Source organism: Apodemus sylvaticus, chromosome 10 (assembly GCF_947179515.1).
Source record: "Apodemus sylvaticus chromosome 10, mApoSyl1.1, whole genome shotgun sequence".
NCBI lineage: Eukaryota > Metazoa > Chordata > Mammalia > Rodentia > Muridae > Apodemus > Apodemus sylvaticus.
In genome coordinates this window covers 69,714,332-69,727,430 of record NC_067481.1, presented here as the reverse complement: position 1 = coordinate 69,727,430, position 13,099 = coordinate 69,714,332, and the positions used below count along the sequence as shown (strand labels likewise).

Here is a 13,099-nt window from a genome sequence, read left to right as displayed (position 1 = left end):
AAGGACACAAGAAAAGGAGCCATCCCCTTCACATCCCCTGCAAAGGTTGTCCTCTGGCCTCGACAAGCATGTACACATACATGAATAGTTAAGTACATGTACACACATACAGAAACACAGAGAGACACAGACGTGCAGACACATGCACACAGAGAGAGACACATACATGTACACACATACATACAGACACATATACAAATAGACACAGACACATGCACACACAAAGAGACACAGACACATGCACACAAAGACATACAGATAAATACATACACACATGCACACAGACAGACACACACACATATATACGTCCACTACCAGGCACATACACATGCCACATACTTCTTCCCCACAGCACCGCCATTGTGTCTGCCAGCAGGCATCCTGCCCCTTAGCTGTCACCTCACACACACCGCCTTGGATCCACCCAGCACTCACTTCAATGTGAAGCTGATACCACTCCTGGTCCCTCCTGCTCAGGCTCCCAGCTGTCACCAGCCAGCCATCTGGAGTCACCCGGAACACAGACCCAGTGTTCCCCTCAGTGATTCGGAAGAAGTAGGGGGGCCCATTCTGTGGGGAGTCAGGATCATCCAGGATCAACTGCAGGACTTTGATGCCAATGGGGGAGTTCTCCTGTGACCGAGAACAACAGTAAGCCAGAGAGTGGTGTAAGCCCCAGCCTGGCCAGTCCCCCTTTGTGGTCCCGTCTTTGTGGTGTTTATTCCTCTGCCTATAGCCAGCGCTTAGGCTGAAAGCTGGCCTGGTAGTCTTTCCTCCGTGTCCCTGAGTGCAGTACTGGGTCTTAGAAGGGATCTTACACCAAAGGGCAAAACCCTTGTCCCTTAGGAGAAGCCATTGCTGACCCCCTCACAGCTGACAGGTTGCTAGTACTTAGAATCCTCAGATGTGTGGCCCTTTCATGTTTTAATCATTACTTTTTCAGGTAGAAGACAAAATAATGGGTTTCATTATGGCATTTTATATATGTGTGTATGTATACACATGTGTGTATGTGTGTGTTTATATGTGTATATGTGTGTATACATGCATGCACACACACATATACAAGTTGATCTTATTTTTATATACCTCCTCACTACCCTTCTAGTCCTTCCCGGAGCTTGTCTTAGCTACCTTGTGGGTCTTCTTCTTACCACCCTTTATCTCTTACCCTGTTTTCACCCTCTATTACTAGATAGGAGAGAAGAATTGGGGTGGGGGGCTGAATCTAATTTCTTTCTTCTTCTTTTCTTGTTTCTGGTCTTTGCTACTTTGTGGGTTATTCTTTCTCCCACCATTTATCCTTCATCACTAGATAGGAGAGACAGGATAGAGGAGATAGGTAGGTAGGTAGGTAGATTGATAGAACTGAATCTAATTTCTTCTTGTTTCTTCTTTGCTCATGCCTACTAACAACCACAACTCCCCACCCCCAATGACCAACAAACAACCATCCATCTATTGGGGCACTAACATTTATATACCCTCTGAAAAATTCCCAGAATTCCAAATGTCACACAGTTGCAAACACTATCTGCAGATGGCGAGATCATGCCTCTGCTAGAGCATGACCCAAATTACCCCCAGCTGCTGCAAAGCGGCCCCTATCAACACACCTGGGATTAAAACAGAAACATAGTCTTATATTTCTGTTTTTCTTTAAAGAAACCAAAATTCTAGAATTCTTACTACACCTTCCTTCCCCATCTCTTTGGTCCTCCTCCCCACCAAATAGTCTCCTTTCTGCCTTCATAATTGTGTGTAAATATATATGTACATAGATATACTTGTACGTTCATATTTAAAACTAGACTGCGTGTGAGAGTTAACATGTTACCTTTCTTCCTCCATGTACCTTCATGTCTGAAATCTCTGAGGTGGACCCTACCTACTTCAGTGGCAGGGGCGAATCCCAAATAGGACAGAATGGTGGTCCTATAAATGCCTATCAAGAACTCTTTTCAATTCCATAATCCACAGTTCTCCCTCCTCCCTTCTTTGGTTCCCTCTGTTGCCTTTAGGGACAGCAGAGGAATGATCACAGCTGGTAGGGTAGGCTGACACCCCTGGGAAGCTCCTCCCATTGAGAGGGACACAGAGGAGGGCGAGTTCAGGGTGTCCTTACCTGGACAGTGGTGCTATAGTTGAGCTGGAAGAACCTGGGTGGGTTGTCATTGACATCAACCACTTCAACAGCCACTTCTGTGTCCTCATGCAATGGGGGTTGCCCACTGTCTGTGGCTCGGATCCTCAAGGAGTAACTGGGGGTCTGTGACAAGATGCACGCTGGAGAATTAGCGATAAGGCCCCTGGTGTCTGCCCCTGGTGTCTGCTCTACTCCCATGGCTCCCTCATAGCACTGGCACTCAGGCACCAGAATCAGGCAGAAAGAGAGGATTTGTAACCCAGCTTCTCCTTACTATGAAGCCTTGGAAAGCAGACTGAACTGGGGGAAGGTAAAACCAGGTCGTACTTCAAACAGTCATAGGATGACTGTGCCCATTTAATGATGAGATGGAACTAAGGCAACTAGCTAAGGGCCTGATGCCTGTACCAGTCCATAGTAGCTGTCACTGTGTTGATCCCTTGTCAGCCTGTCTCTCATTTCAGAATTCACAGAGGAATCATCCCAGGACCCTCTGGACATCAAGATACGGTGTATTTGCCCTTTACCCTCTAGACCTGTAAAAGGACCACACTTCTGCTTAGCCTGGACATGACTCACCTGTTCCCAGTCCAGTGTCTTGGCCACCTGAAGCTTCCCTTTCTTAGGGTCGATGGTGAAGTGGCCAAGCTGGTTCCCTCCTAGGAGGCTATAGGTAATGACACTATTTACAGGTCCATCGTCATCAGATGCTGACACCTGCAGGAGAAAGGTGACCATGACTGCAGGCATGAGAGTGGCCAGAAAGGAGGGGCAGCCCTGAGAGTGACGGCTATGTTCATATCCCAATGGCCGCCACTGAGTCAGCAGTCCCTACCCCAAGAGAACCTCTTGTGGCCTTGATATACCATAAATAGACTTGTTCACCTGTTTTCTCACAGTGACAAGGTACAGCAGAGTTGGTCTCGAGAGGCCAGGGTGTGAGGAACACGTAAAATGATACACCCTTAGAAAGCGTTGTGTCTGATGTTACCTGATGATGACAGGTAATTCCAGTTATTGTGGGTACTATCATGGGAATCTACTCACTGGAGTAGAGTGGAGTGACCCTCTAGGAAGGGTAAGAGAGGACTCGGGGAGCCTTGAAGGATGAGAAAGAGTTTGGGCACAGAGAGAATACTCCAGGCAGAGGAAATGGTCTGAGCAAGGAAGTGTGAGGCCATGGGCATGTTCAGGAAGGAATGTCTTGATGTGCATTTGGGGCACAGGATGCATATGGAGGCAGAAGGAGAGAACAGAAGGGAGAGAGAGAGGAATACTGAAGAACTAAATGTGAGCGTGAGTCATGGAAGGAGGGAGCAAGTGTGCATTTACATGCAAAGAAGTAAAGCATGACATGCCCTTTGTCCCTGTTTCCCACCCATTGGCACTTCACGCCACTCTCAGGCGTTGGGCCAACGTCTAGAGTCAATCTCTTTTTTGCTCTGCTATTGCATATTGCCAGTGCCTTGCCCTCACCAAATCACTCTGATAGTAACACGTGGCACAGTTTTGTTGAGAAGCTGCAAGTCATGGTCGAGTTTATAGAACACTGGTTTGATAAAGCCAAGCTATGCTTTTGATGACCGGGAACCCATGAGGGGAGTGAGGCAAGAGCCACCCCCAGAGCCCACAGCCCATGAAAGGTGAGGCTGGGGTCCTTACCGTCAGGATGACATCACCCACAACAGCGTTCTCTAAGACCCTCACAGTGTACAGGTCATGGGTGAATCGGGGGTGGTGTTCATTAACATCAGTGACATTAATCACGATGGTGGTCGCATCGCTGAGGGAGGAAGAGCTCTTCCGGCTGCATTCAATGGACAAGAAGTACTTGGGATTTGTCTCAAAGTCCAGACTCCCATTGACATACAGGATTCCTGAGGAGAGAAGAGGTGATGGGGGTGAGGCAGCTGTAACTGTAAGGCAGAGGTTTGAGGGGTTGGGGGAGAGCCCTTGTTCATTAGGGTGGTGGGAGGACTCTGCATGAGATGGAGCACTGAGATCCTTCCATGAGCCCCTGCGGATTTGACTCAGGCTCTATAGTTAGGAAGATTGTTCTGCCTTTCCTCGTGATCATTATGGAAAATTCAGGGGTGCTAGGAATTTGGCTCGGAGTAGTTTTAGATAGGCAGTGAGCCCTATGCTACCTGAACACTGGATTTCAGCAAGTGGTTGGTACAGGGAAGAAGAGAGGCATGCTAAGCCTCCTGGGGTTTGGTCTGTGCTGAGACCAGGAAGCCACCAAGTGGGATAAATGGATGGATTCCTGATGTTCTGGATGAAGTTCTAGGTGAAAATATGGAGGAATCACAGCCCTCTCAGATATGCTAAGTGCACATGGATAAAGGGAACACCTTATGGGTCTCCTAAGAACTGAGGAAGGTGTATATATAATCAAAGGATGTGGGGGTGGGGAGGGGGCTGTGTGGATAGATGCTCCCTGTGTGTGAAAAACTAGGATGCCCCACAAATGAAGCCCTGAGCTGCCCCCTACCCATCTCACCTGTGTGAGCATCCAGTCGGAACTTCCCCTGCTCATTCCCTCCTGTGATGTGGTAACCAGTCTTCTCCGAGCCCGGACGTGTGAGGGTAGCCAGGTGTAGCACCTCCGTAGCTATTAGAGCATCCTCAGGCACCTGTGTGCTGTGCTCCGCATTCAGGAAGATAGGAAGGTAGTCCTCCAGGCCCACTATGGAGACTGTAACAGTGCCCAATGTGGACAAAGGTATTGGGGTACCTAGGTCTGAGGCACGGACCGTGAGCTCCACAGCTGAGCTTGACCCGACGTGCAGAGGCTTCTCCAGGCGAATCACTCCTGAGGTGGCATCAATGGAGAACTGGCCATCAGCAGAGTCCGTCAGGGAGTACACCACCTGAGCATTGGCACCTGTAGAGTCCAGGGATGAGAGTCACACTGAGGACATCCACCAGCAGGGCCTGGGAAGGGCTCATAAAAGCTGGCGTGCCCAGGCGGGGTATGTCAATGGAAGACTATCTCGGGAAGCCGCTCTTAAGCCCTCACAAAAAGTCCTTGGGGGGATGATGGGCTCACTCACAAACTAGTTGGCAACTTCCTATGTACCTATAATTAATGTCAAAGTAAAAGGTTATGAAAACAGCGCTGAGAAGGGGACTTGTTTGACAATGTCCTTGTCACCCCAGCCTGGGGACCTGAGTTTGATCCCAGAATGCACAAGAAAGTCAAGGCATGGTGGTGCATGTTCTTACTCTTAGCTCAGGGAGGGGGAGACTGGCAGAGCTCTGTGGCTTGTTGACAAACCACCCTAGATCAACTGACCAACTCTATGCCAATGAGGAGACGCTGTCTCAAAAAGCAAAATGGATGGCACCCAAGGAATGATGCCTGTACTGGCTGGTTTTGGGTGTCAACTTGACACAGGCTGGAGTTATCACAGAGAAAGGCATTTCAGTTGGGGAAGTGCCCCCATGAGATCCATCTGTGGGGCATTTTCTCAATTAGTGATCAAGGGGGGAGGGCCCCTTGTGATTGGTGCCATCTCTGGGCTGGTAGTCTTGGGTTCTATAAGAGAGCAGGCTGAGCAAGCCAGTAAGGAACATCACTCCATGGCCTCTGCATCAGCTCCTGCTTCCAACCCCGCTTGAGTTCCAGCCCTGACTTCCTTTTGTGATGAACAGCAATGCAGAAGTATAAGCCAAATAAACCCTTTTCTCCCCCAACTTGCTTCTTGGTCATGATGTTTGTGCAGGAATAGAAACCCTGACAAAGACAATGCCCAAGGTTGACTTCTTATCTCTACACATGCATGTGCACCCACATCATGAATATACATGATTGTGACAGGCTTCCCAGGTCCAGCTTCTCTGCCTTTAGATCAATTGTTCACCCTCCCTAGAGCACTATGTTTCTTCAAAAATCTCACCTCCTATAATCTCAAGCTAAGATCTAGGAGATAGTCCATTTACATCGCTTATAGAGTATGATTCCACTTTCTAATCATCATCATTATCATCATCATCTAAGGTTATCTGGCTACTTTGACCTCCAAAACATGTTTTAGCCTACCCAGATGATCGAGGATAAAGTTCCACTTAGGAAAATGGCCCATATTAGTATGTTTCAGGATGGCAGATGCTGTAATTGGTACAACACTTTACAAACACACCACGATGGATCTAATTCGCTCTGTGCTATGGTTTCAATATGACCCTCATAGTTCATGTTTTGAAAACTCAGCCCCCAGTTCCTGTATGGCTGATGTCTGGAGGTCACTGACACTAACTAGATGAGGTCATGAAGGCGGAGCTACAGAGATGGCATTGGTGGTTTCATAGGAAGCAGAAGACAGACCCAAGATACTGTAGGTGTTCTTGGTCTCCCCACAATGCCTTCTGTTATATTGTTATACAACCGGAAGCCCTTCCCAGGTGCTGGTACCACATTCATTAACTTCCTGACTTCTGCAACTGCAAGCCAGATAAATCTACCTTTATTTTCGGTGTGTGCACATTTCTGTGTGTGCAGGTGTGCACGCAAATATGTGCATGGGCATCTGGAGGCTTGAGGTCAATTTTAGGTATGTTTTTCAGGAGCCATTTGTATTGTTTTTCTGAGACACGGTTTCTCATTGATCTGGGGCTCACTGAGGCAGCTAGGCCAGCTGGCCAGCAAGCCCCAAAGATGTTCTGTCCCCTCCCTTGTCTAGCATTTGGATTATAAGCATACATCACTGTGCCCAGCTTTCATACATCGGTGCTGGGGATGGAACTCAGGTCTTGGCTGCAAGCCCTGTATCAATTAAGCACCTCTCTAGCCCTGAACCTCACCAACTCCTGACTAGTCACCTAGTCCATGGCATTCAATTGCACCAACAGAAACCAGACTAAAAGACTTTGCAAATATCACACAGAAGGGAAACAATGAAAACAGTTATCAATGGAATAAAAATGTAGGCTATCTCGGCTCAGGATATAGCTCAGGGGTTGTGGTTTGAATGTGAAAAGAGCTTCCGTAGGTTTGTGTGTCTGAACACTTGAGACCCAGCTTATCAAGCTGCTTTGAAAGGTTGTATAATGTTTAAAAGGTAGAGTTCCCTAGAGGAAGCAGGTCACTAGAGGTGGACCTTTAAAGCTTTATAACCTGGTCCCCCTTCCTAAGTGTGGACACAATGTGACAAGCCACAGGGTATGTCCTACTGCCATGGTGGATCTATCCCTTCTTAACCCATCAGACAAAATGAACTGTTCCTTCCATTAGCTGTTATTGTCACAGTAACAAGGAACCGCTACAGTAGCAGACAGCTTGCTTAGTACCAGTACCTACAAAAACAAAAGTAAAATATTGAAACTGTTTCAACTTTACTGTCTTAGATTTGCTGAAAGGATTTTAATAAGCATAATGGACTCAGGGCCAAAAATTTCTTTCTTATATAAATTAATGAATTGAATGACATATTTGTAGATTTCTGATTAACTGTATTCAAAATGGCTTTGAGAAAAAAATGTGAGCTTCAGTGGCAACATAAAGGTTCTTCAGGTCTAAGTGACAGAGGAGAAATGGTCTGTGTTTGTGCCTGCCTCAGATGCCACTAAAAACACTTGTCACAGCCTCGGGTGTATAGCTCTCCACAGATCTTTTCCTCGCTGGAGTATCCGCAGACTCAAGTTTTAGTCCGAGCGCATCCCAGAGGACACAGAGACAACGCCTCATCCTAGCTGGACCTAATGCTGAGATGGCTTACCAGGATAGGTGGCCACCTGTCCTTCCCATACTCACCCTGGTCAGGGTCCCGGGCAAAGACCACAGCCACAGGGGTCTTAACTGTGGTGTTGTCAAAGACAGCCACAGCACAGTGACTTGGGAAGAACCTCGGTGCGTTGTCATTTACATCCTCAATGTGGAGAGTCACCTCTGCCTGGCATGATTGGCCTCCTCCATCTGTCGCCTTAGCAACAAGGTTGTATACATCCTTCCTTTCCCGGTCCAGGGCTGTGAGTGTGGTCAGCTCCCCTGCCAGGAGAAATGACAAAGGTTGAGCTTCCTTGATAGGGCATGTGTGCCCTCTAGAGAGCTACAGTGACAGTGACAGTGACAGTCCTAACCTCAGGTTCTATCGCAGCAGAGAGACTGGTCTGTGTACATGCTGTCAGGGAAGAAATCCAGTTGTATCCCCTAGCACCCTCCTACCTATCTAATTCTCCCACAATACTCCATGACTATCATCGCCAATCTAAAGTCACCATTAATAAGGTACAAATAGACTGAATTTTAAAGGACAATTAGGAAACTTTTAAAAATCGGGTGACATACATACACACACACACACACACACATATCCATGCACAGAGAATATGTAGTCTGAGCATTGGTGTCTCATATATATGTATATCTCAATTCATCTCAAGATGTATTGAGAAGTATGTATATATATATACACTATGATATATATATCATAGCATGTATTATATAAAAATATAAAAACATAAATTACATCTATATACCACAAAATAATTAACCCAATGATAAAAATATGTGATGTATGTATATGTGGATGTGGTCACACATGCCTTTAATCCCAGTAACTAGGGAGGGAGAGACAGGTAATATCTCTATTAGTTAGAGGTTAGCCTAGTCTAAATGATAAAGATGTCTCAAAAAAAATAAAAACCAAAACAAAACACAAATACATGCCTAAAGATATTCTCCGAGGTATTGTTTACAATAATGACATACTTAAATCACTCTATATGTTTTTCAAATAGAAATTGATTAATATGTTTTAGCCATAAGGTAAAGTAATATGCGATGGCTAGTTTTAGTTTTCAGTTGGACACAAACTGGAATCACTTGAGAAGAGAGTCTCAATTAGGGGTTGTCCACACAGGGTTTGCCTAGGGTCATGTCTGTGGGGGATTTTTGTAAGTTAACTGTGGGGAGACACAGCCTACTGTGGGAGGCACCATTCCCTAGGCAGGGGTCCTGAGCTGTGTAAGAGAGTGGAAGAGGCCAGCTGGGCACAAGTGAGCGTGTGTGCATTCATCTCTCTCTCTCTCTGCCCTTGACTAGAGATGTGCTATGATGGCTATTTGAAGTTCCTGCCTTGACGTCCCACAGTGATGGACTGTATATTATGGAATCATGAGCTGAAATAATAAACCCTTCCTTCCCTCATTTTCTTTGTGTTGGGGTGCTTTATCACAGCCAGAGAAATGAAACTAAGAAAGTATAATCAGGAATCACTAAAAACAACTTTACCTTCTTCCTTGCAAACACCTGCAAGCAATCACTAAGGGAGAACAGCAAATTATGCATCAGAGAAACAATTACAGAGAGATTTTGGAGGTGCATGGGAAGGCGAGCTGTTTGAATACACCCTGAGTAGGCTTTGGTGAAGGATTATTGTGTCGGCTTTCTGACTCCAGCTGGATACATATCTGGGGTGTTTTTTAATTTGTATACCGAGTATGCATCATTTTCAAATTCTGGGAAAAAATGCCCAGTTTGTTTTTCTTTTAAGTCCTCATGGGAAGCCTGCAGCTGAGTAAACTACAACAGAAAGAAGACAAGCTTCCCAAATCACTCAACATGCTGGACCGGGGTCAGGAAGGACAATAGAGTCTCTGATCCACCCAGACGGCTTCCTGGGACACTGCCACCCCCACCTCCCCTCCTACCCCTCCCTGCTCAGGAATCTCTGAGTCATCTTTGGAGTTATGGATTCTAGCCAAGGGTTGGCAGCTGGTCCCTGTGCCTGGCTGCCTCCGGCCACCTGCTTCCCACAGCAAGCAGCAGGACAGGGTCTTACCTGGGGTGGGTATTGCCCGCACCTACTTCTCTGTCCAACAGTTCTTCACAGCTCAGCCATGGTAATGCTATTTGAGGTTCACCCTGCGGGGGCTTCAACTGTCTATCTCTGTTTGGTCCCTTGCTGATCCTATGACAATTTGTCCCATCTACTGAGTTCTTTCTTAGGTCAGGCTTCCAGGACCTTTATTGCTTTGTGGTATTTACTAATGTCTTGGGCACCAGTAACCCAGTTTGCACTGTGCAAAACATGAGATTTCACCAGCTTTGGTCCTTAGTAGTCTAAACCTTCCATTGGCTCAAAAGGGCATCATCAGCCCATCTGTCTTCAGGGCATCATCTTCTGTCCTCTCTCTCTCTTTCTGTTCTGTGCACTCAGTCATGTGTCCTCCTCCCCAAATACGACCCACGAGGACACGCTCTCTCTCTACCTTTTGTCCTTCTCAGCCTCCCCTGTATGCTTGCGTAACTCCTGTGTGAGCTCAAGCCCACACAAAAGCCCGCATTTCCTCACAGAGGCTTTATTTCACCTGGCTCCTATGCCTAAGTCAACTTCTGTCAACATTGCTGTCTCCCCTCTACCCTCCTCTTCCTCTTCTCCTATATTTGTTTGTTTGGGGACAGATCTCTTATAGCCCAGGCTAGTCTCAAACTCATTATGTAACTCAGGCTGGCCCTAAACTCTCGAAACTCCTTACTGAGAGTAAAGGTGTGAACCTTTCATTGCCCCTAACTTAGCACACTGCCAGCCACTGGCCCAGAAATCACCTTTCTTCTTGGACTATAAAGAACCAGGTCTGAACTCACCCATCCTTTTCTTATGTCCCCAGCTGCTGGTATCTGTTAATGGGTGGACAGGTGGATGAGTGAATTCCTGTTTTAAGAGAGAGCCAACCATGGCATGGAGACAGGTTCTTGGCGCCATCCCACATCTCAGAGATTTACCTGTGTGAGGGTCCAGCTTGAATTCCTGGGCCCCGGGTCCATGCAGAGAGTATGTGATCTGAGCATTGGTGTCCATGTCCACATCTATGGCGGAAACTTTCAAGATGAAGTGTCCAGGGGTGACATCTTCACGGACCTTGCCAGTGTAGAGAAGCTGAAGACAGAGAGGTGGACAGAGGGGTCTGAGGCAGAGTGCTTAGATTCAGACATGGGGGAGGGGAGAAGGAGGGAGGGCAAGAAGTGACTCAAGCGAAAACACACAGGGAGGGCGAAAACGGAGCAAAGAGGAAGAAGGAGATGGGGTAAGATGAGACACCACCCGGGGTGGCTCACTGGGTAATCCCTGTATTTAGTATTCGGGGAAGTAGACGCAGAAGGATCCAGAGCTCAAGTTCCTTTTGGCTTCATAGTAAATTTAAGGCCAGCCTGGGTTGCATCACTTTCTGGTTTGTTTGTCTGTTTGTTTTAAAGAGACATGTAAGGAAAATGGAAATTAAAAGCCAGAGGCCTGATGAGATAGCTCAGAGGGGGAAATATGCTTGCCATATAATCCTGAAACCTGAGTTTTATACCTGGAACCCATATAAAGGTGAAAGGAAAAATCCGGCTTCGCCATGTTGTCTTATGACCCCTGTGTGAACACCCTCCCAACTCCCATCACACAACACAATAATGTGAATAAGATAATTATTTTTAAAGCTTGAGGAGAGAGCTGAGGAGATGGCCTGTCTCAAAAGCCTGAGGATCTGAGTTTGTATCCCCAGAACCTACATCAAATGTAGGGAGGGGTGCTCCTGTAACCTTAGCACTGGGGAGGGGTGTTGGAGGTCCAGGGATTCATCAAGGTCACTGAGGTCAGTGGTCTGTCCTGGGAATATGAATAGGGAGGTGATCAATAAGCTTCCGGTTTACTGAGCGACCCTGTCTCTAAAAATAAAGGTGGAGAGCTGAAGAGATGGCTCAGGGCTTAAGAGTATTGACTGCTCTTCCAGAGGTCCTGAGTTCAATTCCCAGCAACGACAAGGTAGCTCACAACCATCTATAATGGTTTGCAATGCCTTCTTCTGGTGTCTGAAGACAGTTCAATGTATTCATATTCATAAAATAAGTAAATAAATCTTAAAAAAATAATCATTGGCAGGCCCATATGGGTGAATCATAAAAGAGACTTTAAAAAAATAAAAATAAAAAGGTGGAAAGTGATTGAGGAAAGACACCAGACACTATTGATCCCTCACCCTTACACACACACACACACACACACACACACACACACACACACATACACATACACACACACACACACACCAAGTCAGAAGAAGAATGACAGAGAATAAGTCAGAATATGGCCTACAAGCAGCCACCATTGAGAAATTAATGTCCAGGACTGGAAGGACTCACCATAGCCCACTTGGAGGGGGTCATTGGAAGGGAGCAGAAACTGAGGCAAATTCTGGCAGTGGAGAATGCAGAGACTCAGGCCAAGCCCTGCCAAGCCCTATCCCTGCCTCTGTTGTAAGGCCAGGCTGCCAAGGTCACCTCCCTGCTCATATTTCCAGGACAGACCACTGGCCTTTAAGGCAGAGCCAGACCTTAGAGGCTCTTCCGCCTGCTTTGCCCTTCCCTCCCTCCCCTGCAGGGCAGCCTGAGGCTGGGTACTGGGAAACAGCTGGAGCCTCTGAGAACTTGGTGTCCCTTTGATATCCTAGTTTGCACCAATGTAGTACAGGCAAGCGTGGACTGTGGGCATTCTCTGGGTAGACACATCATGCCCAACTGGACTGTGTGATGGTACCAGAACTCAGATCTCTCTTCCCTGGCTTTGATGATGTTATGGGTCATCTTGAGAGAGGCTAGACTGACCTTATCCTGGGCCTCTCCTATGTAAGAGAAGAGGGAGGTGAGGGAGGTGGTAAACATGATCAAATGGGAAAGACAAAAGAGATGGCCACCTTTCTCCCCAAGAAAAAAATCCACTAAGAAGTGTACCCATCTGGACTCCATGTTTACAAATGTCCCAGGCTCTCTTCTGCTGTGTTTTATGTGACAGAAGAGAGGAATAAAAGAAAAGTGGCAGGGTGTATACCTTCATGTGTGCTGCATGGTGCCATATGTGCACTTGTGTGTGCAAGTAAACTAACACGTGCACATATGCAAGAACATACATGGGGACAGTTGCATGAAATACATATGTGCACCTTGGTGGATGTAGAGAGCAGATGTGG

At 46.8% G+C, this 13,099-nt stretch overlaps 1 protein-coding gene across 1 annotated transcript in view; it reads right to left on the bottom strand.

Moving 5' to 3' along the window:
- Fat2 (FAT atypical cadherin 2) overlaps positions 1–13,099 on the bottom strand; it is a 62,252-nt gene that overhangs the window by 17,263 nt on the left and 31,890 nt on the right. The window contains exons 11-17 of the mRNA XM_052195732.1: positions 10,875–11,028; positions 7,902–8,135; positions 4,650–5,033; positions 3,809–4,023; positions 2,726–2,863; positions 2,126–2,269; positions 436–633 (exon numbers count right to left, since the gene is read on the bottom strand). Coding sequence (XP_052051692.1) covers positions 436–633; positions 2,126–2,269; positions 2,726–2,863; positions 3,809–4,023; positions 4,650–5,033; positions 7,902–8,135; positions 10,875–11,028 — 1,467 coding nt within the window. The remainder of the gene's footprint in view (positions 1–435; positions 634–2,125; positions 2,270–2,725; positions 2,864–3,808; positions 4,024–4,649; positions 5,034–7,901; positions 8,136–10,874; positions 11,029–13,099) is intronic.